Raw genomic sequence first — 26928 nt, forward strand, 5'->3', positions numbered from 1 at the left:
GAGGTTTCCTGACTTTCTCAACGGCGCCATTCTCAACGGAATCATCAAGTATTGCCTCTCCTTCAAATTTAACTTCCAAACATGTGCAAATTTCCCTTGCGGCATTCTCGAGTTCTACTGTCTATAATAGACGCCTTGTCACTGGCCAATGGTTTGTCCATGTCGTATCCACGCCTAAGAGTCCCTAGCGAGCTATTCTTCCACAGTGTTAGTTTAGAATGTTCGCCAGACTTGATCACCGTAAGACATAGGTAGAAGAAAGCCAGGAAGATCAGGATGACGTGTACTGCTATTCACTGCCATTTTGCCTGGTAGAGCCCTGTGCCAACCAACCCATTCTGGCGCATCATACGAAGTCCGTGAATAGCCATTTCCTCTTCACAGGAAGCGCGCTGCATCTTATTCGTCATGCTTTCTGCCTGTGCTTAAAAAGAGCAGACACTGTCTGGAAGCTATCCTTTGAAATGGGTACCAGACGACCTAAATTGTGCGGATACAGCTGGTGGGTTGTTAGTATTGCGCTGTTGAGACCAACCGCGTTTTCCATACCGGGAATATTCCTCAATTCTTCTCGATCTTTTAAGTCATCTCCGCAGAGTGCCCACATAGGAGGCTGTTATAAATGAGCCCTGAGTGACTCGATCGAATTTGAAGCCATCGTAAATTGACCAGAAGGGGCGCCAAGGAAGTATTAGAGTGGATTGTGGTCGCCGGTTGACCAATTGGGATGAAACTGGACTGGAGACTTCGCTCTTCGCCTGGTGGTGTAACCCAAGTCGGTTGGCATAGGGTTGTATCGTAGATTGTACTTCCACGAAATATGAATTCTTCTCATACCCTCGACCTTGATAGCCTCTTCCCTCAGCCGTCCATCTTGAGTTAGGCCAAGACAATAGCGTTCAGACCTGCCCTGAGTCCTCTATCATCACAAAAACCCAACCCCGGAGATATAGAACGATCAGACAACGAAGTTAGCTCTGCGTCTCGTCTTTCTAAAGTTTCAATTTATCCAGACAATCTTACATTTACTAGTTGCAAGCAAAACCCTTTTCGATACCTGGGCCGTCCTGGAACTGCCTCCGGCTCCGTCAAAGTTGCCCGGACTATTTCGAAAGACAACACTTCTTGTCCACGAAAGCCCAGATATGCAGTGGCACCACGTGCCATCGAAGGGTTATCGCCTGGACGAACCGCCATACAAGTCGAGTCAGCCTGGTACTAATTATGATGCCGAACGGAAGATCACAGCAGGACATCCCCACTAGCAAACGTGGCCCAACCGCAACGAATGCTCATTACTAATGGCATTAATCCGGCACAACCTACCCCAGAGTAATTCGTCGCCAGCTCATTCTTGAACTATACAAACCCTACGAATCCACACGAACTGGGGGGACCTCAGATACCTACGTGTAGTATACGAGCCTGTAACACACCTACCTTAATCAGCGGACCGGTCGGCGGTGGACCAAAGTTTGTTGGACCAGATTCTCAACTGCAACAAGTGATTTGACAGCAAGGGAACATCCAGAGTCATCTGATCGCACGCGCTCGGATTGCACAGAGTCGGGAACAAGATCGCATCAACGGACTTGACAAGATAAAGACAAACTATAACCAATTCTCAAGAAAGTGATGCTCACACGACACATGTGATGTATATCAATGTCGTAGTTTCCTAGAGCTTACTGTATCTCAGATTATGTGGAGTATCATTGGACGCGGGATATTACGAGCTATCGCCATCACTCCTAGGAGCGGGCATGAGTTGCAACTCCCGGATCCACACTTGACAGGTTCTACTATTCAAGTCTCGTGCTATTGTTCGTTGATGGCTTACAAGGTTTCCGAGCATAAATAACGTGTCTGATGAATTATTGTTAGCAATTTCAAAGGGTAGCTGTCCGTCTTAGAACAAACTGGGCCACAACTCACTGTCTCCAGTAGGTATGCCGTCTCGTATCCTTCACCTCCCTCTTAACCTCTGTACACAACTCCTCAACGGCATCTCGCGTCCAGCCCTTCACCCTCGTCAAGAGGCCCAGGGAGAAAGCCTCCACGCCCATGTCCAGATTCGCGCAATTCCATCGACCAACCTCTTTGAGGTATGGGTCTTCAGGCCAGTTGTTGCAGGGCCATTTGTAAAGTTGGTGATGTATTTCGACAAAGCCCACGTCGTGAAGATCGTCGAGACAGTCCCGGGCGTAGTTGAGAGGCCGACCCAACTCGTTGGAGGCGTCCACGAGCGCATGCTCCCAGCGGTAGAGTGCAGCATCCGTCGGCACGGAGCCGTCGTCACAGAATGATGGTAGTTCAAGGTCTTGAACCTCAAAATAGCCGCCGGGCTCCAAGTGGCTGCGCCAATGTCAGCATTGCCTTAGACTATCTCTGACACTCTGGTATGAAACCAAGACTGATCGCAATTAATGCAATTGCGCCTTAAGACGGAGCACAGTTGCTTACTCGTATGCTCTTTGAATAATGGCCCGAAAGTCTGACCAACTCCCAGCGGCGGATCGACTGAAAATGTAGTCAAAAGGCTGCTCCCAGGGCCAGTCAAGCTCGAGGTCATCTATCTCGAAACTGCAGTTGGCGGGAACTCTAGATACGATTTATCAGCCATGCAAGGAGCATAGAGAGTCTGAGTTCATGCTTACAGGTCAGGTTGGACCGCGCTCAGGTCCACACCAATGACCTAGGAAAAATTAAGACAACAAAATCATTGATGGCAGGGCTGATTGTATTCTTCTCGTACCTCGGACCCTGGATATGCATCGGCTGGTGACGAGTTAGTCGTACAACCAATCAAAACCGCCTTGGGGGCAAGCCACAACTCACCAAAGTCAATCGCCCAGATACCAGTTCCGGTCCCAAGATCCAGAACTCGCTTTGCGGTCTCTCTGCCAGGACTCGTTGCCAACTCTCCTTCCAGTGTGACCAACCACAGATGATGTTGGAGGTCTATTCGCGGTGAGAAGACATGCAGGAAAGGGGTTCTTGGTCGAACGTACCATAACGTATAAGTTCCGACTGCACTCTTGAGTCAGATTAACATGTTTCACCGACGCACGAACAACGGAATAGAAGGAAGTAGTTACATCGTCATTCGGGTACACATATTCTGTTGACCGTTAGCCAGATGCACATGGGGTTGAAGCAAAATGGCGGCAGACTTAACTGCCTTCGCTCATCGAATGGTATGATCTGCCATTCTCGAACTGATAGTCAAAAATACTTGACGTTATCGAGAGAAGATCAGCCTGCGCGGACGGCTGAAGACATCAATGATGTGCGCAGTGTAGAAATTCGAATCAATGAGCAGTGTTCATACCTCCATATCCTCAATCGCAGAGTCGAGATCAGAGTCCATGGCCTCGTCGTTTGCATCCTGCCATTATCAGCATCTTGAGTAGGTATTACTCTGACCCAAAGTCGTCTGAGTACTATTTCGAGTAGCGAGTGCATCGACTTACCTCATCTCGCACTTCAAGATTGTCCTCGGCGTCCATCTAATACAAATACAGTGAGCCTACGTTCCAATGACGAGGATGGGCGAACCAAACTGTCGGGTTCTGCGTGGCGTAGGTAGGAGAACCGAACAGCTGGTGCGGGGGGAAGGGGGGTGGAAGGCCGCGGCACATGGGAGAACGGGCAGATGGGTCCATTATGAAAGGGTTAGTTTTTCTATCGCTCAGTAGGGTCGTCAGTGCACCTTTTTCAGGGACAGGGGGTTGAGGGGCGTTGTTGTCTTTGCTGGTTTCAATATCCTCTTGTTGGTTCCAACTTCCAAGTCCGGAACGTTGGCGCGATGAGACTTTAGCCGTTGGGCGGCTACGGAACTGTTCTGGGCCAACCAGTCGACGTGATGAGGGGTTCGGCTCGCCTCCGACGCCAGCTATTTTCCAACGGGCTCAATAGCGTCGTAGGATGTAACAAGGGCATGGCGGTGACGGGGATCCTCTTGTCAATGAGTGTGGAGCCGTTTTCCAACAATAACAACCAGATTCGCAAAGACTAGGAGCCGCGATTGTGCGTTGAAGAGCGCAGACTCTTTCCGTTCTTGTATAATAGATCACGAACAGGTCCCCACCGTCCCACACATGAGTATCCGAGGATTTCTCGATTCTCTGGCCGGTTGGCCCAATGGCAAGGCGTCTGACTACGACGTATCGTGGAATCAGGAGATTGTGGGTTCGACCCCCATGCTGGTCAAACTCTTTTGCTCGTCGTTATCAAGATCTTTTTGCAAGTTCGGGAACGATGTAGTTGGGTCTATCACTTCGAGTGCGGAATGGTGACAGGAAAAAGTTCCCATATAAGCTCAGCTTTTCTCCAAATCTACTCTTTGCACATCTTTTGATACGTGGATATAGTGGAAATAAGCCCAGAGTCATCGATGATTCGTTATTTCCCTGCACACCATTCCGCACTTCGACATACACGTACATTGATTGCTATGAAATCACGAACTTGAATTCGCCGAAAGATGTGTATGGTTGTGGATTTATTGGATCGGGGAGAAGTAGGTGTCACTTTTTCAGACCGGTCAAGTTGAAGTAAAGATTCGAGAAACTTGGAGACGGGCAGGTATTCCAGTTGAGGGAGCCACAAACGATCAACCATAAATCCATTTAATTAATAAAACTTTGAAGGTAGGACTTATTTTCCTTCACCACCAGAAGAAACAGGGTATTATTTCAGTGTTGACCTTCCTCTTGTTCGGCGGCGATATTGACATTCTCTCACGTCCTGTCGTCTGGAGTTGTGGGATACTTATCCTCCCCATATGTGGAGTTCAGAGTAATCGATCCAACAGTCTTGCCAGACTCCAATCGAATAAAGGTGTCAAGTTCTCCTTTTGACAACTTGTTCCGGCTGAAAGACAATTGCCTCGAACCGCGAATCCAGTTCCCGTATCCGCCATAGCCCGTATGCTGACCAAAACATAAGTTGACACCCGTACCGTCAACCGAAACACCGCTGACGGAGCCTTTCCACTTAGTGCACCAGCTATTCCCATGGTCATGGCCGCTGAAGACCCCAATCATGCCGGGGCTATCAGCGACCGCCTTCATGAACGATGAGTCTTGTCCACCATAGTCGCAGGAATCTTTTTGGCTTCCATCTTTACACCAGCCTTGAGCCTGATAGGAAAGCGGAGAATCATCATTGATACCAGGGTTCTTTTCCGGGTCGATTCCCTGCGCTTGGATGGCACTTGAAGCCTTGGGTGGGATGTGCACAAAGGCGACACCGGGAATGTTCTTGTTAAACTTATTGTTAAGATCCGAGTTAGTCGACTTGAACCAGTTGACGACGCTGTCGTCGACCCAGTTGGGCTGGTCCACTAGTTTCGCTGCGTCGTTATTATCGGTTTGCATAAAATAGAAGCCGCCTCTACTGTCAAAGAACCACAGGACCAGTTCCGGTGTACAATCATCTTTTGTACAATCGGAAGCATAGACGGGGAGATAGTAATTGGATACGCCAGCGTTGGTGTCGCTAACCATCTTTTGAGTTCGAGAGTTTGGCCATTGTTTCTCACGCGCCATAATGTCACTCCCCGTAATATTTTCCTGATAGTCATGGTTGCCGTAGGTGCTTGCCCAAGGGATACTCCGATCGACTATTGGCTTCACCAACTGATCAAGCACGAACGTTGCGTTTTCGGCAAACGCATTTTCGCCAGTAATAAGGTCGCCATTCAGTACCACCAAGTCTGGCTTGGCGTCGTCTAGTACCTTAGTGATGACACCGACAGTCTTTTTGTCTGCGGCAGGGCCAAATGCATCCCAGGCATCTGCAAGCATGTGGTGTTAGTAGATCCCAGCTTCAGTGGCCGAATTCCCTACTCCGAGACTTACTCTCTCCGAAATGAAGATCTTCAAAGATTGAGATCTTGAAGTTGCCATCTTTGCTGAAGCTCAGTGGATCTGAGGCTTTGTCTCGGCGATGCAGTGTTGGGGATTGACGAGAGAGTTCTGGTAGCACAGCTAAGGCCCCGATGAGAGTCGCCACTCTGAAGCTCATTGTCGGTAACCGGGTTCTTGGAAAGACTGACGATCTATCGGAACACATGTACGGCCTTCAGGCTTCATTGACGCCTGTTGAGGATTTATATGATCCCATCGTCTGAAGTCTTGGAGTGGCTCGGCCAGGGTGCTTTGGGACATGGTTTCACGAATGCAGTCAAGGGATGTCGAGAGACCCCAAACGTGCATATTCAGGATGAGCTGCAAGGAGACATCTTCGTTCTTAGTTCAAAAGGCGAGCATGTTGGCACAATGCCAATGTTAATATTGTGATCGCAAGATGTGTGTTACGTCACCTTGTTTCAATCTACGCGGATCGCGTGGGATAAACTCCGAATTATTAATGACCAGAGCTATTGGAGGGAGCTGTCGGTGATGATGAGCTCCCTGCCTGCTAGAACCTCGACTCGAAGGTCCGGACCATCTGTGCAGCTAACACGGACCCCCACCTGTCACTAGCGATCAACATCTTTCAACTGCACTAGCTTCCATTGCTTTGATCTAAAGCTCGAGCATTCAATTCCACAGTGACTTAATCTTGGCCGGTCTACCGGCGGAGGTGCGGAAACGGAACTTTGCGATAAATCCCTAGTGATCACCCCACGTAGGTACGTGAGGTCCGATGGCTTAGACCAGAAAGCGATGGGTATTTCAACATTACATGCTTCTGTGGGGGCCGCAGCTTCACTCTACATCTTCTTTCAATTGATCAAGGTACCCAGGAATGCCGGAGTGTGTGTGTATATTTTCGTCGAGCTTCAGATATGAAAACTACCTACTCAGGGTACCTCTAGGCTCTTAGACTCCGACTACCTGATATACAGCACTTGTGGGCTTCGACTGTCTACGACTACTCACATCACTCCCGGAAACTTGGGTGGATATGTCTATGTTCATGCACCACCTCATTTTCGTCCCGCCTTGAATAGCTTCATTAGCTTCCGAACCGAACCTTCAGGTGTTCTTCCAGAGTCGTGGGCTTGCGAACATGTTCCAAAGCTGCGATTTCACTAGCCGGTACCTCGAATAGTCCCTGGTCGTACAAGAATGCGACAACCTCCGGGAGATACTCAAAGTTCCTATCCCTTCCCTTTTCTCTGCGCAGTCTGGCAATCTCTTCCGCGAGCATCCCCAGGGTGCCTTGACGCTTGACTTCAACAAAGGTCCCCGTGGCCTCTTCGTATGCTAACGCCAGCTCCTCGATCGTATTCACTCCGGAGCGCATTCTGAAGAACCCTCCCTTGCCCTCTTGAACGCCGCCTCCATTGATCAGAATCTCAATGGTCCATGCAGCAACGTCATCCTGCACTGTCCAGGAATGCAATTTCTTGTTCCCCTCGCCCCAGTAACGCATTTGAGGGACGTCGCCAGAAGTATCAAAACCTCCCGGTCCGTAGGGGGTGAACAATAGGTCGGCAAAGACTCCTGTGAAAAGGTACACCGGTTTTATTGAGCTTGTCATAGCGGCCTGCTGCTCGAAGGCAATGTGAGCATCGTAATGCTCAAAATCGCCAAACTTGATCTTCGTCCAATCATTGTTCCACGAGGAGGCCATGAAGACCTTGACATTTGCCCGCTCGGCAGCCCGGAGGAGTGAGAGACATCCGTCGAGGTCCAGGAGAGGTGTCGGGTTGTAGGCACAGATAATCGCATCCACGCCAGCCACGGCTTTGTCTAGAGCCGGAGTGTCGTAATAGTTGCGACTTGTGACGAAGGATTCAAGACTTTGGGCTAGCTCAGGACTCAATCTCGAGGGATCGCGTCCTAGGCCCCTAACAGATAGGCCGCGCTGTTTCGCAACTATTGCTAGGCGACTGCCAAGGTTGCCAGATATTCCGGCGATTAAGACGAGCATGTTGATAATTGTAAGTACTTAGTTGGTTGGAGCCTCTCGTTTGCGGTATTGGCGAGTGTAGTTGAGAACTCGATAGTACCAATTGGACAGGCAAGCCTCCGCATCTTATAACCGCCGGTGGGATGCTGCAGCTAAGCGTGCGAAACGATTCGCTCGCTCGCGAAGATCACCATTCCTTGCGCATTGCAAAGTCCAGTCCATTAAACAAAACAGCGACTACCGATGACACTTCCAGGCATCGCCGATAACGTTATATGGACGCCCTGTATCGTGAAATATCCCGTATAACTTTGATGCCTGCTGATCAATCTCTATACAATTTCAAATACTCCGTACGTTTTGTTAATACCCCGTCAAGTCGAGACGCGCTTCCCGCGGAGATGTGGCGGTCATTTGACTTAAGAGCGTGCGTTCCGCGGATTCCGCGGATGCCCCAGTGAGTCCAAGAAATATCAAGCGATGATAGACAAGTACATAGGCAGCAAAAATACACGAAAGTCAATGTCAAGTGGGAAATTGGCTGGGCGTTGAACTTAGAGTCGGATGTTACAAATCATGGGGTAAAAGAGCCAATTGGAATCTGACATGGCAACATATCCTAGGCGTATGTATTCGCCGGTTCGGGGACATACCATTTGCACTCTAAATGGAACTGGAACCCGACAGAAAACGTCTGGTGTATCATTCGATCTATTGTTTTATCAAGAACTACCGTGCTCGGCCTCCGATTTGGATAGCCATTGTGGAGTCTCAATAGTACACTGAGTTTGTAATGAATTAGGCTGGGAGAAAACTGCAGTACAAAGTGAAGTGGGAATCTGACAAAGGAAATCTTGAACAAACACAGCCAACAGATGGCTGGCTCTCAACCCTAGGAGTGTCCGCCCCCTTATTCATCCGTCCCTGAAGTCACAACCTTGTGCGTGGCAACGTCGGTTTCGCTAGCACCGTGACCCTGCTTCCACTCATCTACTAAGCCGCGGAAGTCGGCTGGCAGGTAGGGTGATGTAAGTTCCTGGAGCCGACTAGACTTGCGGTGTGTCTCTACTCCGAGATCCTTCATCAACATGTTGACGTATGGCAAGCCCTCAAACACAAAGTCAGGAAGGTCGGCGCCGTAACCGCAAGGATAACGCCATTTGCCCCATTGTGTGTGCAACATGATCTCGTCCGTAATCTCCTGATCAGAAATGGGAAGGCGATCCAGTTGACCACCCAAGAAGGCGGCGATCCAGTGACCTTGAATAGTGGCGCAGACTGACGTGCTGACTGTTGAAATCATGCCAGCAAAGGCAAGGTCTCGAGAGCCCACCATTGTGGAGGGAACCATGAAGCGATAGTAACGCAAGGGGTTTGCCTCTTTAGGAGTGAACCTCAGTTTCGGTTGATCCCCCAGCCGAGGGAAGAGAGCGAGAACTTTGGCGTCCGCTTCTTGGTCCAAAGCCCGTTTCTCAGTCGAAGAGTACTTGAGGCCGAGCTTCTCCTCACTGAGACCAGCAAATTTGATGGTCGACTCCTTCTTCCAGCCGGTGGAGCAGACAATTGCCTCAGTCTCGAGTTGTTCACCAGAGGAAAGGAAAACCTTGTTGCCCTCTAGCCGGTCAATGTTATCAATGTGAACCCGGATCTTGCCCTCCTTGACCAAATCAAACAAACTGCTGTCGTAGTTCAAGATGCTAAGGCCGCTACCAATCCAGAACGCCGAGTGCCACGGCTTCAACTTCTGAAGCTCAGGGTGCGAGTCATACGCGTTGGCCGAGAGAACATCGCCGCTCAGCACCTTCCAGAACGAGTCGACAATGAAGCGACCAAAGGTGGTGCCGTGAAGGAATTGACGGACGCCTGAGTACCCATCTTCACCACCCCAAGGACAGGGACTGAACCATGACATCCAGCGGATGTTGAGTAACTGGTCCATTCTCTTCTTGAAAGGCGTGACAAAGGGAGGCGCAATCCAAACCGGACCATGGCCATTGGGGCGGACGATCAGGTCTACCTCCGCGCCGTCCTGAACCAAGGCATAGGCAACGTCGAAGGCTGACTTCGCTCCGCCTACGACTACGGCGTTCTTGACCCCCTTGAGCTCAGATGCCCTCTTGCAGAAGTCCTTTGCATGGAATAGAGGGCCCAAGAAGGTCTCGGCTCCTGAGTAAGTTGGAAGATTCGGCGTCGAAGTCAATCCTGTTGCCAGGATGAGCTTCTCAGTCTGAATGACGCGCTCCCCAGATGGCGAGGCCACAGAAAGTCGCCATCCTTTCTCGCCATTTCTTTCTACCAAGTTGACAGCGGTGTGAAATTGGATGCGGTCGAAGAACCCGAAGTGCTTGGCAAAGTCGGTAAGGTAGCGGTGGAGAACTGCACCCGGGACGTGATTGTTGGGCTTAACGCCGTATACAGACTCCGACATGGGAAAGTCTGGGTATTCGTAGGTTCCGATCATGTTGTTCGACTTTAAGCCGGGGTAGAGACGGTTCTTGGACCATGTTCCTCCGCAGGATTCAGCAGCTTCTAGGACGGCAAGGTTCGCGGTTGGGTGTAGTTGTGAATAGGCCTTGGCGGCTGCGAGACCGAACCAGCCTTGAGAAGAGAGACTTGTCAGCAACTAGGTAGAGTCCAAAAGAATGGTCCAAGGTGGGCCCAAGTTCTACTTACCGGCACCGACGACGACTGCATCAAAAGGGCCCTCCATTGTAATACTATCAAACGTGGAGCTCTGAGAAGCTAAATAGGAACCACTTGTGTGAATGAGTGGCGTAAGGCACTCTTCGAGTTCGAGGTTAGAGTCAAGTTAAGAAACGATGAATCATGAAAAGATTAAGAGGTCTCTGCACATGAGACAAGTCCAGCTTTACATATCGAAGCTGGCTACCCATATCCAGTTACTGTCGAGTTACCCCAGATTGATGGCTGGCTGACAGGGGTTGTGTCAGTGTTAGGCCGCCGCGGCAGGGTATGGGAAGGGATTCCGGTGGTGCTTCCGGAATCGCCCAACGCGCATTAGGAACTTATCGAAATTGGGCTGGCTAGCTCTATTGCCTATCAAGTCGCTTACGAGAGGTTGGTTCTCGAAATATGGATCAGGCGGCGGCGGAATCATTCCAGATTCGAGACTTTGGCCGTCGAGATCACGCGTTGGCTGCGTGGCGTGGCGTCTGAGATACGACTGACTTTCAGTGCCACATGGATACGCGAAGGGTGCTCCAGAAGACCGTTGAGAATGTTGAAGAAGTATTATTAGGAAGAAGTATTATTAGACATTCTGATCGAGGAAAGTGTTATCGACTGCATGCATTTCCGCGCGATACTGTTCTCTCGAGCTCCCAACCAAGGTCAAGTATCGTAACATCTAGACACCGTTTGCCCATCGTTTCTGCATCTACAAATGCGACTACTGCTGAAGAATTCATGGCACGTACCCTTACCCATGTTCTCAATGATCGTCTGCCCCATAACGTGGCTCAGCGAGTCCAAGCGCGGGTAACAGCGAATGTGGTGCCGGCCGGGGATGGTTCGCTGCCTTGGTGCTTACCACGGAACTTCCGAACGGAACGGAATGCACGCTCCTACGTCTTCTAACGGAAGCGCACCCCGCGATACACTGGATACAAGGGACCCAGCTCTACGGTCTTGTCAGCTGTTCTTTATGCGCTAAAACAAGGTTACCGTATCAGGCGGGACCAAGCCATCGGAACGTCAAGCCCAAGGCATGGTCCATCCCAGGTTGTCGGTGTTGGCTGCTTGAGTGTCTTGATTGAATGCAGAACTCCACGTATAGACTAAACTCGCAGCTGACAACCCCCCAAACTACTTTCCAAACTGTACCATTGAATGTGATTCACGCTCCCACGAAAGTTATCCAGAATGTATGCGGATATCAACAAGCCCCCTGCGCCATTGCCAAAGGCAGAGCCACAGTGCATCGGTGAGGGTATCACCTTGCTACCGCCGCTCTCGCGCAGAGGCTACGGGAAGGGTCTCATTATACTGCAACATGATTCGACTCAGAGCCTCGAAATTGTTGAAGGAGTTCCCTCTGCTCTCATCAAGTGGGCGGAAGAGGGTTTCGTTGTGGTGGAGATCCAAGCCAAGGCGTTGACTAACCCGAGCACTGCCGCGGATGTCTTGCAGACTGCATTGAAAGCACTCAAAGACTGCAGCAAGTTGGAGAAAGATGGCAAAGCTGGGATTGTCGGTCCGTTTTTTGAGTGACTGCAACCTTCGGGGCTGCAATGACTTTGCATACGAGCTAATACTATCTTTAGCATATGACCCAACGTTGTGGAACCATATCGCTGGAGTGGCCTGCATCTTTCCAGACATCGTGGGAGCTGTTGTCTACGCAAACGCCAGCGATGAGAGCACACTCAAGAAAGCAAAAGTTCCCATGCTGTGCCATCTAGCTGGTGGTCAAGCACCACCCGAGACAAAGAAAACAGAGGGCATCACAACGTATCGATATGCCAAAGCCAAATCATTCAGGCTAGCGACGCCATTTCATGAAGATTTTGATTACTGGGCAGAGTCTCTGTCTCACACCAGAAATCTGACATTTCTCAAGCCACTCACCGGTGGACCGTATTTCGATCTTGAGGCGATCTGGGATGAGCATACGTATTATGAGTTCGCGGACCGCTCTGTTGAGCATACCATGAGCACAATGGTTGATCAACCCTATGTGAACCATGTTCCCACTGTAAGCGGATTCTGACGGGCATGAGAGAGGTCCGGACTCCAGAATACATAATCTTCACTACTAACGCGTGCACTTAGCTGACGGGTGGCATCGGACGAGGGCCACTGACACAATTCTACCGTAACAACTTCATCTTCAATAACTCTCAAGACACTGAGTTGGAGCTCATCAGCCGCACGCTTGGGATTGACCGCGTTGTGGATGAGTTCATCTACAAGTTCACACATGACACTGTTGTGGATTGGCTGTGAGTAATTTTGCTTCAAGTAATACTCTTCCAGGCCAAAGTAGATAATAACTAACACCACAACTCTAAGTGTTCCTGGTATTCCGCCAACGTACAAGAAAGTAGAGATACCCTTCACTGCTGTTGTGAACATTCGTGGCGATAGATTATACCACGAGCACATCTCTTGGGACCAGGGAACCGTCCTTGCTCAACTTGGCTTGATGCCACAATACCTTCCCTTCCCTTATCCGATCAAAGGCCAAGAGGATGGATCGGCTTTTGAGTATCGCGTGCCGGTATTAGGGATTGATACCGCGCAAAAGATGAGGGATCGGAACTCTGTTTTGTCAAACGAGATGTTTAGCTTCCAGGTGCGGATGTCATAGGCACGGAAACGTTTTGGCGATACGAGAGAGTCCAAGAATTGTAGCTTCTAGTTCCTCCATTTTCTCCAGCTAATTCTAGAGGATCCACGCATTGTGAGCCTGGATATATGTATCGGCTGATTCTGGATGCTCAAGAACAGTAGATATTTGGTGGCAACCGTTCAGGCTGGGCTCTGAAACTAATCGTAAGTGTTGTCATTGCTCGTCATTCAGCTCGTATCACATGGCATAAAAGTACAACCGCGAGTAGGCCCCCCTATGAGACTATGCCTTCCGCAAAACTGTTCTCGAGATCGCAACTTGGCCATTGCATGTGGAACTCATCGTCCCACCCCGACGACCCATCATACACAAATTCAGGCACAGGAAGTACGTCGCCGTCCTTCTTGCCGTCATCCTTCTCGGCGGAGTCGGGCACCTCAAGCATGCCGAACCCCATAAGGCTCCCACGCACCCCCGCGAGCTGATCGGACAACTGCTTCGCAGCCTTTGATCTCGTAACATAACTCGCCGCCAGCGCCACAGCCAACTCATAGCTGCGGCCCATTGCCTTGGAAAGACCCGGGGGTAGGCTAGCTAGCAGGGTCGAACGGTTCTGCTCCAGAGACGACGTCAGCACGAACCCAAGAGCGGAAGCCGACGCCAATAGCTCTTGGTAGTAAGGCTGCTGCTTGCGGTAGATGTCCGTGTTGGCGTTCAGGGCGTAGAGGACGTCACAGATGTCGAAGAGGACTTCAATTGCAGGCTGGAGGTATTTCTTGCTAGTCTGCGTGTCGGTCCGCGAGAAGAACCACGGCTTGAGCAGGAAACTCCGGACGGTCTCTGCGCGCAGGTGGAGTAATATGGGGAAGGAGGAAGGTTGCTTTGGAGGGCTCAGGCTCCATGTCTCAGGGTGTGTGATGGAGTAGTTGCCGACGGCTCGTTTTCGCCATTGCTCCAGTTGGAAATTCATGAGCTCGAAGTTATCCTCGTCCTCGTACCGCTGGGCTTTTGTGGCTTGTGCCATAGGCCCATCCAACTTGTTGCTGACGCGAATGAAAGACATCATAGCTTTGATATAGGGATGGTCGGTCTTTCATGAGTGTTAATGCAGGTTGAGAGTTCGCTTAGAATGATAATGCTTACCGAGATAAGGTTGACAGGGCTGAAACTAGAGTCATGAAAATTGGAAGGCAGGTTGGCTGCTGCGCTCCATTGCCTGTCAAGAATGATAATGCTGGAGACAAGGGTGCATAATTCTGAGCGTTGACTCTGTGAGTCTGCTAGACGAGACCACGCTTCCTCATTGTGTACACCGAGCTCCATTAAAATGCGCCCGGCTATGCCACACATGCGCCAAGCAACTTGGGGCATATCATTGAAGTATTCATAGCAGCCCTGATTATCTATTATGAGCGCAGGTCAAAATTCGGTTGAGGGGTGGTTGCGGCTAACCTTGAGCAGTATAATAATGGCCTGCTTCATACTTGTGGTTGATTCAGTGACCCTGCTGTTGACAGCCTCTTTCATACAGTCTACGATGAGCGCTTCGATGTTGGAGCTTTCCGGCGTCGCTTCCGTGTGCAGTGCGATTGCCAAGGCAAGATTCAAGATCATTAAATCTTCCTCAGCAGGCGTGGCCGATTTCTCTGTGACCATTCCCCAACTTGTTGATTCCACATCTGCATAGAAGGATCGAGCGTGCGCAATAGTTTGGTCGACGTCGATAATTGGGTGAAGCTCTCCGATAACGTCTTGGTATACGCCAAGCATTTCGACCACCTCGTCGATGTTCATTAAGGATTTGAACCGCAACAACTTTTGGGAATCGCTTCCTCCTGTTATCAGTGGGTTGAAGGAGCTCGTGCTCTGCGTTAGAGAGATGGCGTCGTCGTGACCAGAAACGGTGGGAATGAAGTCGAGGCTGATCGTTTCGTCTTGCGCTGGTTCGGGCGGCGTGTGGTATAGGCTCTCTCGGCGGACGCGGGTTCGCGCAACCTTCATGGTGTCCTCCGGACTCGGCAGGCCATACAGTGCCCGCGGCGGAGAGCATGTCGACGGCCCAATTGATTCGAGGCAAGTTTCGATGACCCCGGCGTCGGTGATAAGGGCGGACAGGAAATCTTCGGGTGTCTGGTTGCCCATCGCGAAAGCTGGGGATGGTTGTATGGCGCTCGCCGCCTCGCTGGGAGTATGCACGCGGGACGCGAGACTGTTCAATTGGTCTTGGAGACTTGATAGAAGTTTCATGATGTTCTCCTGGTTATTTGACGTCGACGAAGTCTCTCGCATTGATTGGTCGGACTCGATTGAAGATTCATCGGTTGAAATCGCTGTCGGAACGGACCAGATGCCGTCATCGGAGCCGTAGATGCTGTCGAAGACGCAGGTCTGTTTACGCCCTGCGCAGTATCTGCATGGTTGCCGACCGTCACATTTCCCCTTTCGTCGACGACAGGCCTCGCAAGCACGCAGTGCGTACGGCGCTCGTCGTCTCCCCGTCTCTCCATTCTGTGGGCTTGGCCTCTTTGCGACGCGGTTCTCTTTCGGTTGCGCCATGGCGTCTTTGCTCCGTGGCATCGCAGGGTACTTTACTCTCTGAACGTAATTGAGAGCAATTAATTCTCAGGTGGTTATTGCGCAAGCAAGTGAAACGATGACGTTCAATATGCAGGCCACACAACGATCAAAAGGATTGAAAAGCGGTTCCGTCAGAGAGAAGTGCCGGGGGATGAAAGACAACCAACTCAATCGAATAGGAGAGTGAAGAGATAAGCCGACAGATTGTTAGTCGGCTATGTTCCTCTTGATAGCGGCAAAGCGGGACTTCCTACAACTGTGTAGGTAGCCTAGGGTCCCTTACCCGCTAGAAATGTAGAATGCGGGGAAGAGATAACGGGGCTCCAACGATTGGTTTAAGATGGAATAACCCCCATGATTCTCTTTTACTAAGTTTTGATCCGCGTCGCCCGGCACTCCTTGCTTCAAGGCTAGTCCTTGAACCATGCCGGATCTGTTCAAGAGCTGGATCTATCTGCCATTACCGGTATTCGTAAGCAAAGCGCCACATATGAAATCCGCCGATGCTGACTTGGTGATTCTGACAGATTGGCGCTTCCGGGGTTTCAGTAGGGCGTTTCCGAGTGGCCCCTGCCACGCCCGCTGGGCATCACAACCCGCACTGCGGCCGGCAACCTACCTACCCTATTCTTGAGACTACATAAATCATACAGCAGCGTACCGGACGAACACCCTATGATGGTGTAAGTCTCTGGTCAAAGAAGTAACCGAGGCCATACGCCAAGCTGAACCATTCCTGAGGATAAAGTTAAGTTGTGTTGGGTTGGTAGCAGATGACTCTTGCAAAACCACAGCTACTGACTAGGGGAGGTTCCGAAACTCCCATCCGTGGGAAACGCGGGCGTTTATGAACCATACATGAACGTGCGCTTCTGGTCGCCCCTCCTTTCTCTGCACACAGCTTCAGCAGCAAACTGTGCTTCATCCCAACATGCAATCTCGTCGGCTCTCTTCTTGCTCTCCATCTTGTATAGATGCTTCAGAAACACAAGCCCGCAGATACCGCAAGCCATAATGATCATGGTTACAATGAGTGGGACCTCGTCTATGAAGCCGTTAGCGAGGTTAAGCATTTACGAGGAGTAACTTGGGGGACCCACACCGGGGAGCATATTTGCTTTTAAAGATCTGCCCTGCAATGACGCCAGCAATGTTCGACCAGCCGTTCACACCCATCATGACGCTTCTAGTCCCTTTCAAGGGAGTGTTTCCAGCCAACCACACGGCGAGAAGGGGGCCACCGACGAATACTCCTGCCATGCAGACGTGGGCAAAGCCATACCGGAGTCTTGTGTTCGCAGAGGTAGCCATGACGACGCACCCGATGATGCCCAAACACATGCCGCCGACAGTGTGCAGAGACCTCTCCTTGCAGTAATCGCTAGACTTGACAATGACCAGCAGGCCAACAGTTCCCCTACAACTCAGCGTGTCAGCATGAGGTTTCCAATGTAACCGGGGTGAATCTCAGCCTCCTTACACAACGAAAGGCGGGACACTCATAAGAGTTGCCTCGATACCCGAATATCCCATTCCTTGGACAACCAGTGGCAGAAAGGTCGTGAAAGCCGTGACTGGAAGGACCGTCGTGATATTACAAACCACAATTAAAAGTTTCTTCCAATCCTTGGCGACATCAATAAAGTCTCGCTTGACGACGGTAGTGTTATCAACATCAGCCTCTTCTTGAGCGCCAGCGAGATCAATTTCCATGCGTCGTATCGCGTGCGCGCGCTCCTCCGCCGTAAGGAACCATGCAGAGGACAAGTTCTTCGGCAGAACTACAAACGTCAAAAGCCCTAGGAACACTGTGACGGCGCCTTCAAAGAGGAAGACAATTTGCCAGCCATGGACACTACGTGAGTCGATTCTGAGAAGGCCGTACGCAAGGACGCCGGCGAAAGCTCCTGCCACCGAGTACATCCCCGTGAACATACCGACTCTGAGTCCCACGTCGTACTTTGGGTACATGGTTGACATATAATACATGCCGATTTGTGTGAAGCCGGACTCGGCGGCGCCGATGAGGAGCCGCAGGGCAATGAGGGTTCAGCGGCCTTTGATAGCTGCGTGGCAAATGCAGAGACCACCCCAACCAATAAGTTGTAGCCCCAAAAAGTACTTTACTCCAATGCGTCGTGCTAAGACCACCATGAATGGTTGAAGGGGGACGTAAGTGGCCGAGAAAAGGGACAAAGTTTTCGGGATATCATCAGGAGACAGGCCGGCGTCTTTAGCGAACGAAGTAGTGGCAACGAAGCCGACGTTGGTTTTGTCGATGCCACAAAACTAAGGACGATTAATAGGGGGCTACCATGGAGAGCTTTTTCCTGAACTGACGATGAATTCGATAGCTAAGAGACCCACGACAATCAGGTCTAGCTTGAGGTCGACTTTCTTGTCGAGCCGTCTCTCAGCATCCTCTTGCGGCCAGTAGTGTGTGGGACGCAGCTGTGTAATATTATCTTGGACGATCTCCAAGTGCTCCGGATCCAGTATGTCTTTGCCCTGCCCAGCTGAACGACTCATTGTTATTGGGATCCTCTGTTGTATTTCGAGCTCCAAGGGTCCAACAGTTTGGCAAGCAGGAAGCAGTGCCCAAATAATTGATATTATCAGTCAACGCGGCACAAACAGACAGCTAGGCCTCGTGGTCAGGTGAGCATTTAACAACGGATGCCCCAGATTCCTCAACATCGACCCCGGATTGTTTTCAATAACGATCCCAAATATGGAGAAATTTGAATGAATCCTGCGGACCATTTGCCCTCGTCCGTTGGCTTTCCCCTCCAATGCTAAGCTGAATATAGCTGGTAAATTGACGGTCTTCTGGAAAGGATTTCCCGCTTCGTTGGTCTCCAACATTTCCCCACACGCTAGGCCACTTGCCTTGTGGCGCAAACTCAGAGATGGCAATCTACTATTAGGAAATGTCATTGCCAGTCACTTCAGTCAATCGGTCTCAGAATCAGAAGCATTCTCTTTGGATCTTGGCTTGATTTATCGCGAACTCCCTTTACTGCCTTATCATTGGTCTCTGATTTTACCTCGCCATTCACGCCGATTTCCTATGATGATGCCCGCGATTTAAATCTTGTGCATAGGCTATCACTGATATAGTTCATACGCTTATAGATATTATTCATTATGGCCGTCGCCACTATCGAACAGCATACTCTAGAAGTTGATGCAACATTTGACATCGACAAGTCAGCCGCTGTAATCAGCAACGACCCAGCCAAGATATATGATGAGTACCGATATCTTCGCGGCCATTGCCCTGTTATTCACACCAACCAATATGGAGGATACTGGCTCCTCACCCGATACGAAGACGTTAAACGAGCCGCCATGGATTCCGAAACGTACATCTCCAGCGTCAAAGCAGTGGTACCAAGTGATTCCAGGGGGATTCGTCGACCACCTCTAAACTTTGACACACCAGCACACACTCCCTTTCGGACCGCCTTGGAGCGAACAGTGAAGCCTGCTCGGCTCCTCCGTCTCAGAAGGCCCTTACAACGGCACGCAGAGGCAGAGCTTGCTCCATTACTAGCTCGAGGTAGTGGGGACATCAGCGTCGAATTTGCCGCCAACTTTGTTGCTCGCATGGTGTCGGAGTGGTTAAACCTCGAACCTGAAGTGGCACCTAAACTTGCTATTGCGGCAGCGAGTTGGCTGAATGCTTGGAGGATGCAAGACGGCGAGACTGTGACGTCAAATTCTATGAAGATATACGAGATCGCGCAAGAGCTTTTAGCAGATCGCCGCTTGCACCCAAGGGATCCTGAAGAAGACCCTGCATCCTCCCTGCTATCCGAACGAGATGCTCAGGGACAGCCCCTCAGCAATGAACACTTGATGTAAGCACTCGTCTTATTTGGCCAAACCTGTTGTAGTGTTTGACCCATATTCTAGCGGTTGTCTTCGACAAAGCCTGGTCGTCGGCGTAGTCGCACCCCCGATTTTGATCGGGTCAATTTGCAACCACTTGTCAAAAGACAAGGAGCTACAGCGCAACTTGAGAAACAATCCTCCGTTAATACCCGCCGCGATGGAAGAATTTCTGCGGTTATACAGTCCCTACCGGGGATTTGCCAGAACAACTTCGAAAGACATACATCTGCACGGCAAGGTCATACACCCCAATGAGCCAGTCACTTTGTGTTACACGGCAGCCAATCGCGATCCGGAAGTTTTCGGGGATCCAGACGATTTCATTCTTCATAGAGAAAACATTTCGGCGCATATGGGATTCGGCAGAGGCAGACATCGGTGCGCTGGAATGCCTCTTGCGAGATTGTAAGACCACGCCGATCTTGAACCAGCCAAAACACTCAGGTTCTAATTTGTACAGAGCTCTCGATATCATTCTCCGAGTCATCCTCAAGAACACTCAGGATTTTGAGGTTGGTGGCGAATTGCAGTACTCCCGCATGCCCGAACTAGGCATCATCAGTTGTCCAATGAACTTCATCTTGTAGACGTGTAACATAAGTTTTAGAAAGATGGCAACAAGGGGTAGAGTGCTTCTTTCGGGTTTTCGTGCAAATTCACAAAGATGCTTATGGACCTTTCTTGCCCACTAATTTGCGCTACTACTTAATTGACTTCCATAATCCATTTGTATCGATCATTCCAGCCCTCCAATACTATTGGTATTTGCTGTCTTCATATGGTGTCACAATTTCCCATTGCTGTTACTCTACTACATTGCTGTTCAACTAGCAAGTCGAGGACACGAGCCCTCAGGACTCTCGGGCCTCTAGAAAGATATAAAACCAGTTTCTACGAACCTGGGTCAGTTGAATATCGGTTTTCTGAAGATTGCGGTGGAATAACACCGGTTTAGTCAGCCGATGGCGATATTGGTGAGGTCGAGAATGTTGAAGCGACGTGACGCATTTGGGGAAATGTGGGTGAAGTGGGAAAGCCGAGTGTAGTGTGGGAAACCCGGACCCCTGCCGGTTCACTCCGGTACCTCGCTTCGGCAGTGATGTCGCGGGGTTTGCGGGGAACCGAGAAAAACAGTTTCCCCAATCGGCACTTCTGCGTAGATGTGGAAAGTGAACGAACAGCAATGGCTGACGAAGCTAGATCAAGCCTGGCCGCGAGCAACTTCGAGTGCACGTATTGTAATCGTAAGTTTACTAAGAAGGAACATCTCAAGGTACGAACTTATTGCCATGACATGGTTGGAACGCCTTACTAAACGAATTCTGTTCTCAGAGGCACGAAAGAGCCCGTAAGTTCAATGCTCACGCGGCATCTAAGCCCCGGGAGGAAGTCTTTACTCTTCCAGGTTGAAGACTGATCTCTAAGGAAGATACTGGTGCAAAGCCGTTTAAATGCGCGATATGCCAGAGAAGCTTTTCACGCGGTGATGTACTCACCAGACACATTAGAGGCCACCGAGAAGCAGCACAACCTCGAAACTCTCCTCTTAGTAATACGGAGAACCGACCCTCTTTGCACCTCTCATACATCGCCGCTGGACATGGAATGCAAGAACGTTCCTTTAGTTTACCTTCAGCCGGTCAACTTAACTTACCCCCCAATCTTGGCGATTTTAGTGATGACCAGCGATACAATAGCACCAGTGAAGCCTCGTGGTCATCGGCATTTCATTCCGCGGAACGTCTGATACAGCACGATGGATCTTCGTCGTTGCTATGGCCCGATTCTGAAGACCTATTTCAAAGTCTCATGTCAGCCGAAGGTGTATCTTGGGCACAATCTGTGCCTGTATTCATTCCAACTATTCCACAGGATACGACACCATCGGCCAGGGTGGCTAGAGGATCTGGGCAGGTGTCTCGTGAAGAGCTTGCTGCTGCAGAGGATGGACATCGAGCTGTACAGACCGTCAACGGACTTCTAACTAACACTGTAAGTCTTCATACTAATGGACTCTCCCGAAAATGGATTTTTATAGTCTTCACTAACCAACATGCGTATTGCGAAGCTGTTCGATGTGACATCCCATGTTGAGCTTTCTGACCTCACACCACGCTTCCTTGATAGTAGCCTTCACATGTTCTTCGTCAGGCTCGTTCCCATCTTGCCCGTAATTCACCGACCTACATTCGTGTATCGAGCCTGTTCAGCAACCCTCCTCCTGAATGCTATTGCACTAGGCTCATTATTTCTTGGGACAGAAGACGCCACTGCGAAAGTAAGTAAAACACTGGAAAGATGGAATTGGCACATGACCTTTCTGGTTTACTGACCAAATCGCTTGAATCCCTCAGGGAGAAGCTTTATGGAGACTCGCATACACTGCTATCGCGACCTCTTGGTCCGAGATGATAGGCCAAAGAAGAGACCGTGATACATGTAGTGGTGTCGAGTTAGTCCTGACTGCCCTCTTGAGTCAAACCTACGCGGCTCTATCCAAGGTCGGTTATCCTAACTTCTCTTATACCGAGTTCAGTGTTACTGAACATCAGTGATTAGAACCGGACTTTGAGGATGACAAGTCAAACATTTTATGGCTTGAGCATGCACTGGTCCCAATACAGTGGCATGTACGACGCCAGTGCACGCCCGCATGTAATACCGCGGCAAGATGATACGATGAGCGTCAAGATGGACGGTTGGAAGTCTTGGGCAGCGCAAGAGACACAACTTCGAACCTTGCTAGGTCTTTGCGTTATTGATGGTGTTGCGTCGCAATTTAGCGGCAATTTAGTCAACACTTGGTCAGCAACCAAGTCACTACCACTGGCTTGTCGGGAAGACATCTTCGCAGCCGCTACAGTTGACGAATGGATCGATAAGATGAGGATACCAAAAGATGATGCTGAAATTATCAATGAACCGGCGATGAGATTTTCTGACCTTCAAGGTCCGCATGCTGTAGGAACAGGTGAGCCCGAACGATTAACCGGCCTTCGTGGACTTCTCAATATCAAAGTCATGCTAGAGATTTTATCGTCTCTTGCCACAGACCTCCAGCGAACGAATCAGACCGAAGGTGGTCCTCAACGCAGGCTCGAGGTCATGAAGACCTTGAACTCCTTCCGACAAGAAATATCCCTAAGCACCGAACTGAGCGCGGCGGATAGAACGATAGGTCTTCTCCGGTGGCATGCCATCTGCCTCGATCTGGTGGTCAGTACCGCAAGAGGAGCAAGAAGAATGTGCTACCACTACGGCATCACGCAAAGCATCTTTGGTGGGAAAAAGAGACAAGAGCCAACGCGTATCGACCCGGAAGGATGGGCACGGGGTGTTCCCGCGCGGAAGTGTCTTCTACATGCTTTGGAGATTCATAGGTTGGCATCTGAGGTACCCTTAGGCGTCATACACGATACGAGCTTGCCAGGTGCGCTGTTCGCGGCCGCCACCACCTACAGTTCGTTTGCTCTTCCGGGCGTGTCTAAGATAGTGGTACCGGCTTCTGTGCACTGGGAGTCAGTCCTGATCCATGGCCTCGACAACGTACAGGACGATGCGATGCCATCTTTATCTGGCGAAACTGGCAATACTTTGTCATTTCTGCGGAATAACCTTGGCTCTCCTAAAGCAGACTGGATAGCGCGGAACTTACTGTATGAGCTCAGCTCCATCCGGATTTTGTTACATAGCCTCTCACAACACTGGGGTGTGACACAAGAGATGGAGGAGGTAATCGGCGCCTGGGAGGCACGCTGCAGCTGATCAGTTGCTCGATACTTCTATCAAAGTAATCCATGATAACATGTTTGGAATTATTCCCAACTTGATTCGTTGTGATGTAAGATCAACAACTGACAGTGCAATCAAACTTCGCATCATCTCAAAAGCCTTCCGTTCTTCTTCTTTTTAGGTGCATCTTAAGCCAAGACAATATTGTTTAGGCTGCCCCATAACTCAGGATATTATCTATGATATACTGAATAGGCTTAGATCGATGAGCGTCCGGCTCGATCCAAGAGCCGTATCCGTTGAGCACGATACTGTAAGCCTTTTTGCCATACTGAGGCCAAGCTGGCAAACCGGTGCCTATAATTGTTGATATCTCTGTTTCACCAAGTATTTGGAGATTGGGAAACAAGTACTCACTAGCAGCGCTAAGATTGGGGACCAAATCATGTACGAAAGTGATCCACATACTTGACATTTAATACGCCATATTTTGATCCCAAGGCTGGTTTGGAATGAGGTTCGAGAACACGTATGATTGCTCAACCCCTGTTCCAATAGCTTTCAAAGGTGCGGAAGTATTGTGTGGTAAGTGATTGAAACGATACATGTAGACAGGAACACTGGCCTTGGCCAGGCTCTGTGCAAGCATGCGTGCTGGTGCGACTTGGACTATATCTCCAAAGATAGAACAAGCCATTTTGTCTAGGCTCCCAGATGAGAATGTAGTCAGGCCGGTGTTATACGGGCATCCCAATCTATGATCAGGAGAGTACAGATCTATTAGTGTTGAGACTGTCTCATTCGGCAAAAGTTGTGGACGAAAATATCCCCTGGCTAATAACGTCGACGTCACTGGTCAGAGCAGGATCAAACACAGCATTTCCCGCACATGGGACTTGATCATATCAATGAGACTTTGCAAAACTTACCAACTGGGCTGAACAGTTGCTGGGTAGTATTGATTCCTGTTGGAGCCGATGTAGTGCCTTCATCCGTATTCGCTTAAAAGTCATCAGAACACACGTGACTGAGCAGCTTGTTTGTCACTTAACTTACTTCCGACAATAGTAGCCACCTTGACAAACTCTCCAGCTGGAAAGGCTCTTTGAACAGATGTGCGGCTAAAGTCGCCATCTATTGACTGGCCTGTAGCTGATTCCGCCTTGGACCGGAAAACGTCAACAGGAAGCTTTCTGATGCACGCCAACTTCTCTTCAGCACTTGATCCGACGAATGATGCGCAGCTGGTGTTCACTATCAATGCGTCAAAGGTGCTTTGAAATTCTGCTGTGTCCGGAGGTGTCAGTGGAAAGGCGCCACCGCTTTGAAGAATGGCTCCACGGAAGAGCCCATCATCTCTTCCTCCGTACGCCATCATGTGGGAGTAGATCGAGACTGCGCCCGCTCTGGACCATAGTAAGTACTTTGGGCTTAGAATAGCTGCCGTGCGGTGGTGACTCACGATTCTCCAGCCAGAGTGACTTTCTTTGGGTCACCTCCAAATGCGCCAATGTTCTCTTGAATCCAGTGTAGTGCGAGGCGTTGGTCAAGCATACCTATGTTGAGCAACCCCAGTGCTGCCATCTCCTTTCCATTCAAGAACCCAAACGGTCCTAGTCTGTAGTTCTTTTACATGCTGTCAGAGTCAAAAGTATTCTTGAATAAGTGGAAGCTTACAACAGTGACTAAAATGACTGGCTTGCCAATCCGACTAGAGATGCGGGTTATCTGCGTTCCTTCAAACCTTGGGTCGGCCTACAATTGTATCAACAACCTGATGAGTTACTGGTTTAAGCTGAACAGAAGTAAGTTCACTTACAGTATAACCATTGGTAAGTCCGCCTCCATAAAGCCACACTAGCACAGGAAGCGTTCCGTTTGTTCCGTTGGTACTATGGTTGGTCGGTCGCCAGATGTTGAGAGTCAGACAATCCTCGCTCGCAACGCCCTGATTTCTCGCAGAATAGCAAGAGGGACCAAAATGATCTGCATAAAGTGAGCCGTGTGGTATGGTCAATGGCATGGCTTGTCGCAATCGTCGCTCGCCGACAGGGGGCTCTGCGTATGGAATACCCAAAAACTTCTCAACTCCCCTAACACTATCTTCGACTCCAGTAACGGTTCCATTCAAGGTGACCACAGCTTCGGGGGAAACACAGTTGGCGAATAATAGAATCTGAAGGACTGCTAGAATTGGCAAAGAAAGATGCATCTTTATGACATAGGTTACTTCGTTGGCCTGGTTGAAGTGCATTGATCATTGCCATGGCTGAACAGGACAATGCCCTCAAGTTATGAGTGCTTCAACGATATCAAACTGAAATGCCCTAGGACAAAGCCAACAGACTTGGTGAATTGAGTCGTGTGATCATGATCAAGTGACCCCGACCATCGAGGGCCATCTTTCAATCAGTGATCGCCATTCTCCACTGACCATGGAGTGTTTCCCACATTCTCATGTGGGAAACGTCTCTTCGCGCTATGGAGCTAATGCTTGGCACGGCCCCACGAAATTCACTCTTAACGGCATTGAGTGCTGTCCTTAAGTCCATGGTCGACACAACGGGGGTTTGCTCCGAAGGTTCATTTCCGACCTCAATACCGACATGATGTTACTTATGCAGAAGTTCCTTCGGCCTGTGGCTTTCTCCAATTCGGCATTGCTAGCTCCTAGAGCTGAAAATGGTGGTTGAGGTGGTTGGGGCCATCTCAAGGTCTCGTAGAGCACTTTTCATGCCAATTGCAGATATGTCAATACTTGTAGCGGGCTTCCAATGCAGTCGGAGTAGATACTTTAGATAGGGGTAACCTTAATCGAATCCAAGTTCTTGTACACAACATCTTCGATGCCAATAGAGCTAGGCCCGTCACCAGTAAACCACGCCTTGGCAGACTCGTCTCCACGGAGAACCCACTGGAGAATCTTACTTCCCACGATCGCTGGAATCCCGCCATTCAGAGCATCAAAAGCGGCGCTGTGGCCTAGCTCATGGTTGCCCTTCCAGGCTGAAGTGGCGTTGGGAAGGACTGAGTAGTCCCGCTCGCCCTAAGTTCAAGTCAGCAAATCCATTGTCTCATTTGTCAAAGTGTTGAAAAAAAAAACCAACGTTTGGGTAAGCAACATCAGTAGGTCCTCCTAAGGTGTAAAACACGGGCTTCGTGAGATTGCCCGCAACTTCCTTACTCGCCGTCTCGGTCAGCTGACCGCTGTTGAAAATGCCAATGTGGCTCACGCGAGTATCGTTGAAGCCGGCGGTGTAAGACTCGAGGCCTCCGCAACTCTGGCCCCAGACACCAATGCGGGACGCATCGATGTGTTTCCAGCCGTCTTTTCCAGCGTTGGCGTGAACCCAGTCGATGGCTGCGGTAAGAGCCGCAGGGTTCTGACCGGATGCACCGACTGATGGGTCACTTGGAGGTGCCACGTAGGTTTCGGGGTCAACGTAAGCAGGCCCGGTCGCGATGGCGAGTGCGCCGTGGGATGCTACTTCGCCGAGAAAGCCACGGAAGGTCATGCCAACTGGATTGCGTAGCTAGGGGTCAAG

The 26928-nt window shown here is 50.2% G+C and overlaps 11 protein-coding genes and 1 non-coding gene across 12 annotated transcripts; 4 read left to right on the plus strand and 8 right to left on the minus strand.

Annotated features, from left to right (window-relative positions):
• Window positions 1-1931: 1931 nt before the first annotated feature.
• Window positions 1932-3882, minus strand: BDP55DRAFT_761638 (methyltransferase domain-containing protein; the record flags this gene model as incomplete). The annotated part of the gene is made up of 7 exons (XM_060580871.1): window positions 3474-3882; window positions 3332-3388; window positions 3179-3272; window positions 2813-2961; window positions 2658-2695; window positions 2464-2601; window positions 1932-2355 (listed from the first exon to the last, which is right to left on the minus strand). Exons 1-7 carry the CDS (start codon window positions 3507-3509, stop codon window positions 1932-1934), a joined length of 936 nt encoding a protein of 311 aa, XP_060422213.1. The 5' UTR covers window positions 3510-3882.
• Window positions 3883-4129: 247 nt separating this feature from the next.
• Window positions 4130-4212, plus strand: BDP55DRAFT_t325. The gene has a single exon. It is a non-coding gene; the product is annotated as a tRNA-Arg (tRNA).
• Window positions 4213-4742: 530 nt separating this feature from the next.
• Window positions 4743-6030, minus strand: BDP55DRAFT_734877 (calcineurin-like phosphoesterase; the record flags this gene model as incomplete). Its single annotated transcript, XM_060580256.1, has 2 exons — window positions 4743-5800; window positions 5865-6030. 2 exons carry the CDS (start codon window positions 6028-6030, stop codon window positions 4743-4745), a joined length of 1224 nt encoding a protein of 407 aa, XP_060422214.1.
• Window positions 6031-6966: 936 nt separating this feature from the next.
• On the minus strand, window positions 6967-7887 carry BDP55DRAFT_761645 (uncharacterized protein; the record flags this gene model as incomplete). The annotated part of the gene is made up of 2 exons (XM_060580872.1): window positions 6967-7042; window positions 7103-7887. 2 exons carry the CDS (start codon window positions 7885-7887, stop codon window positions 6967-6969), a joined length of 861 nt encoding a protein of 286 aa, XP_060422215.1.
• Window positions 7888-8776: 889 nt separating this feature from the next.
• On the minus strand, window positions 8777-10576 carry BDP55DRAFT_734879 (uncharacterized protein; the record flags this gene model as incomplete). The annotated part of the gene is made up of 2 exons (XM_060580257.1): window positions 8777-10464; window positions 10540-10576. The coding sequence occupies 2 exons, from the start codon at window positions 10574-10576 to the stop codon at window positions 8777-8779; spliced, it is 1725 nt and encodes a 574-aa protein (XP_060422216.1).
• Window positions 10577-11578: 1002 nt separating this feature from the next.
• BDP55DRAFT_761651 (uncharacterized protein) lies at window positions 11579-13195 on the plus strand (the record flags this gene model as incomplete). Its single annotated transcript, XM_060580873.1, has 4 exons — window positions 11579-12079; window positions 12204-12580; window positions 12658-12827; window positions 12898-13195. The coding sequence occupies exons 1-4, from the start codon at window positions 11749-11751 to the stop codon at window positions 13193-13195; spliced, it is 1176 nt and encodes a 391-aa protein (XP_060422217.1). The 5' UTR covers window positions 11579-11748.
• Window positions 13196-13451: 256 nt separating this feature from the next.
• Window positions 13452-15733, minus strand: BDP55DRAFT_567187 (uncharacterized protein; the record flags this gene model as incomplete). The annotated part of the gene is made up of 3 exons (XM_060570570.1): window positions 13452-14267; window positions 14321-14572; window positions 14630-15733. 3 exons carry the CDS (start codon window positions 15731-15733, stop codon window positions 13452-13454), a joined length of 2172 nt encoding a protein of 723 aa, XP_060422218.1.
• Window positions 15734-16599: 866 nt separating this feature from the next.
• BDP55DRAFT_698956 (major facilitator superfamily domain-containing protein) lies at window positions 16600-18283 on the minus strand (the record flags this gene model as incomplete). The annotated part of the gene is made up of 5 exons (XM_060577843.1): window positions 16600-16799; window positions 16855-17171; window positions 17235-17764; window positions 17882-18043; window positions 18095-18283. 5 exons carry the CDS (start codon window positions 18281-18283, stop codon window positions 16600-16602), a joined length of 1398 nt encoding a protein of 465 aa, XP_060422219.1.
• Window positions 18284-18901: 618 nt separating this feature from the next.
• Window positions 18902-20238, plus strand: BDP55DRAFT_773963 (putative cytochrome P450; the record flags this gene model as incomplete). The annotated part of the gene is made up of 3 exons (XM_060581194.1): window positions 18902-19617; window positions 19673-20056; window positions 20112-20238. 3 exons carry the CDS (start codon window positions 18902-18904, stop codon window positions 20236-20238), a joined length of 1227 nt encoding a protein of 408 aa, XP_060422220.1.
• Window positions 20239-20813: 575 nt separating this feature from the next.
• On the plus strand, window positions 20814-23416 carry BDP55DRAFT_721395 (uncharacterized protein; the record flags this gene model as incomplete). The annotated part of the gene is made up of 6 exons (XM_060578512.1): window positions 20814-20924; window positions 20984-20999; window positions 21081-21643; window positions 21720-21929; window positions 22006-22152; window positions 22211-23416. The coding sequence occupies exons 1-6, from the start codon at window positions 20835-20837 to the stop codon at window positions 23414-23416; spliced, it is 2232 nt and encodes a 743-aa protein (XP_060422221.1). The 5' UTR covers window positions 20814-20834.
• A 484-nt stretch (window positions 23417-23900) lies between these two features.
• BDP55DRAFT_516082 (Alpha/Beta hydrolase protein) lies at window positions 23901-25511 on the minus strand (the record flags this gene model as incomplete). Its single annotated transcript, XM_060567740.1, has 6 exons — window positions 23901-24213; window positions 24327-24384; window positions 24440-24789; window positions 24846-25009; window positions 25061-25138; window positions 25203-25511. Coding segments are annotated over 6 exons (1272 nt in total), but the record flags the coding sequence as incomplete, so codon positions are not given.
• Window positions 25512-26177: 666 nt separating this feature from the next.
• Window positions 26178-26898, minus strand: BDP55DRAFT_567209 (uncharacterized protein; the record flags this gene model as incomplete). The annotated part of the gene is made up of 2 exons (XM_060570573.1): window positions 26178-26429; window positions 26491-26898. The coding sequence occupies 2 exons, from the start codon at window positions 26896-26898 to the stop codon at window positions 26178-26180; spliced, it is 660 nt and encodes a 219-aa protein (XP_060422223.1).
• Between the last annotated feature and the right edge of the window lie 30 nt (window positions 26899-26928).

The sequence above is a fragment of the Colletotrichum godetiae genome, assembly GCF_030913485.1.
Source record: "Colletotrichum godetiae strain CBS 193.32 chromosome Unknown BDP55scaffold_92, whole genome shotgun sequence".
NCBI classification, from domain to species: domain Eukaryota; kingdom Fungi; phylum Ascomycota; class Sordariomycetes; order Glomerellales; family Glomerellaceae; genus Colletotrichum; species Colletotrichum godetiae.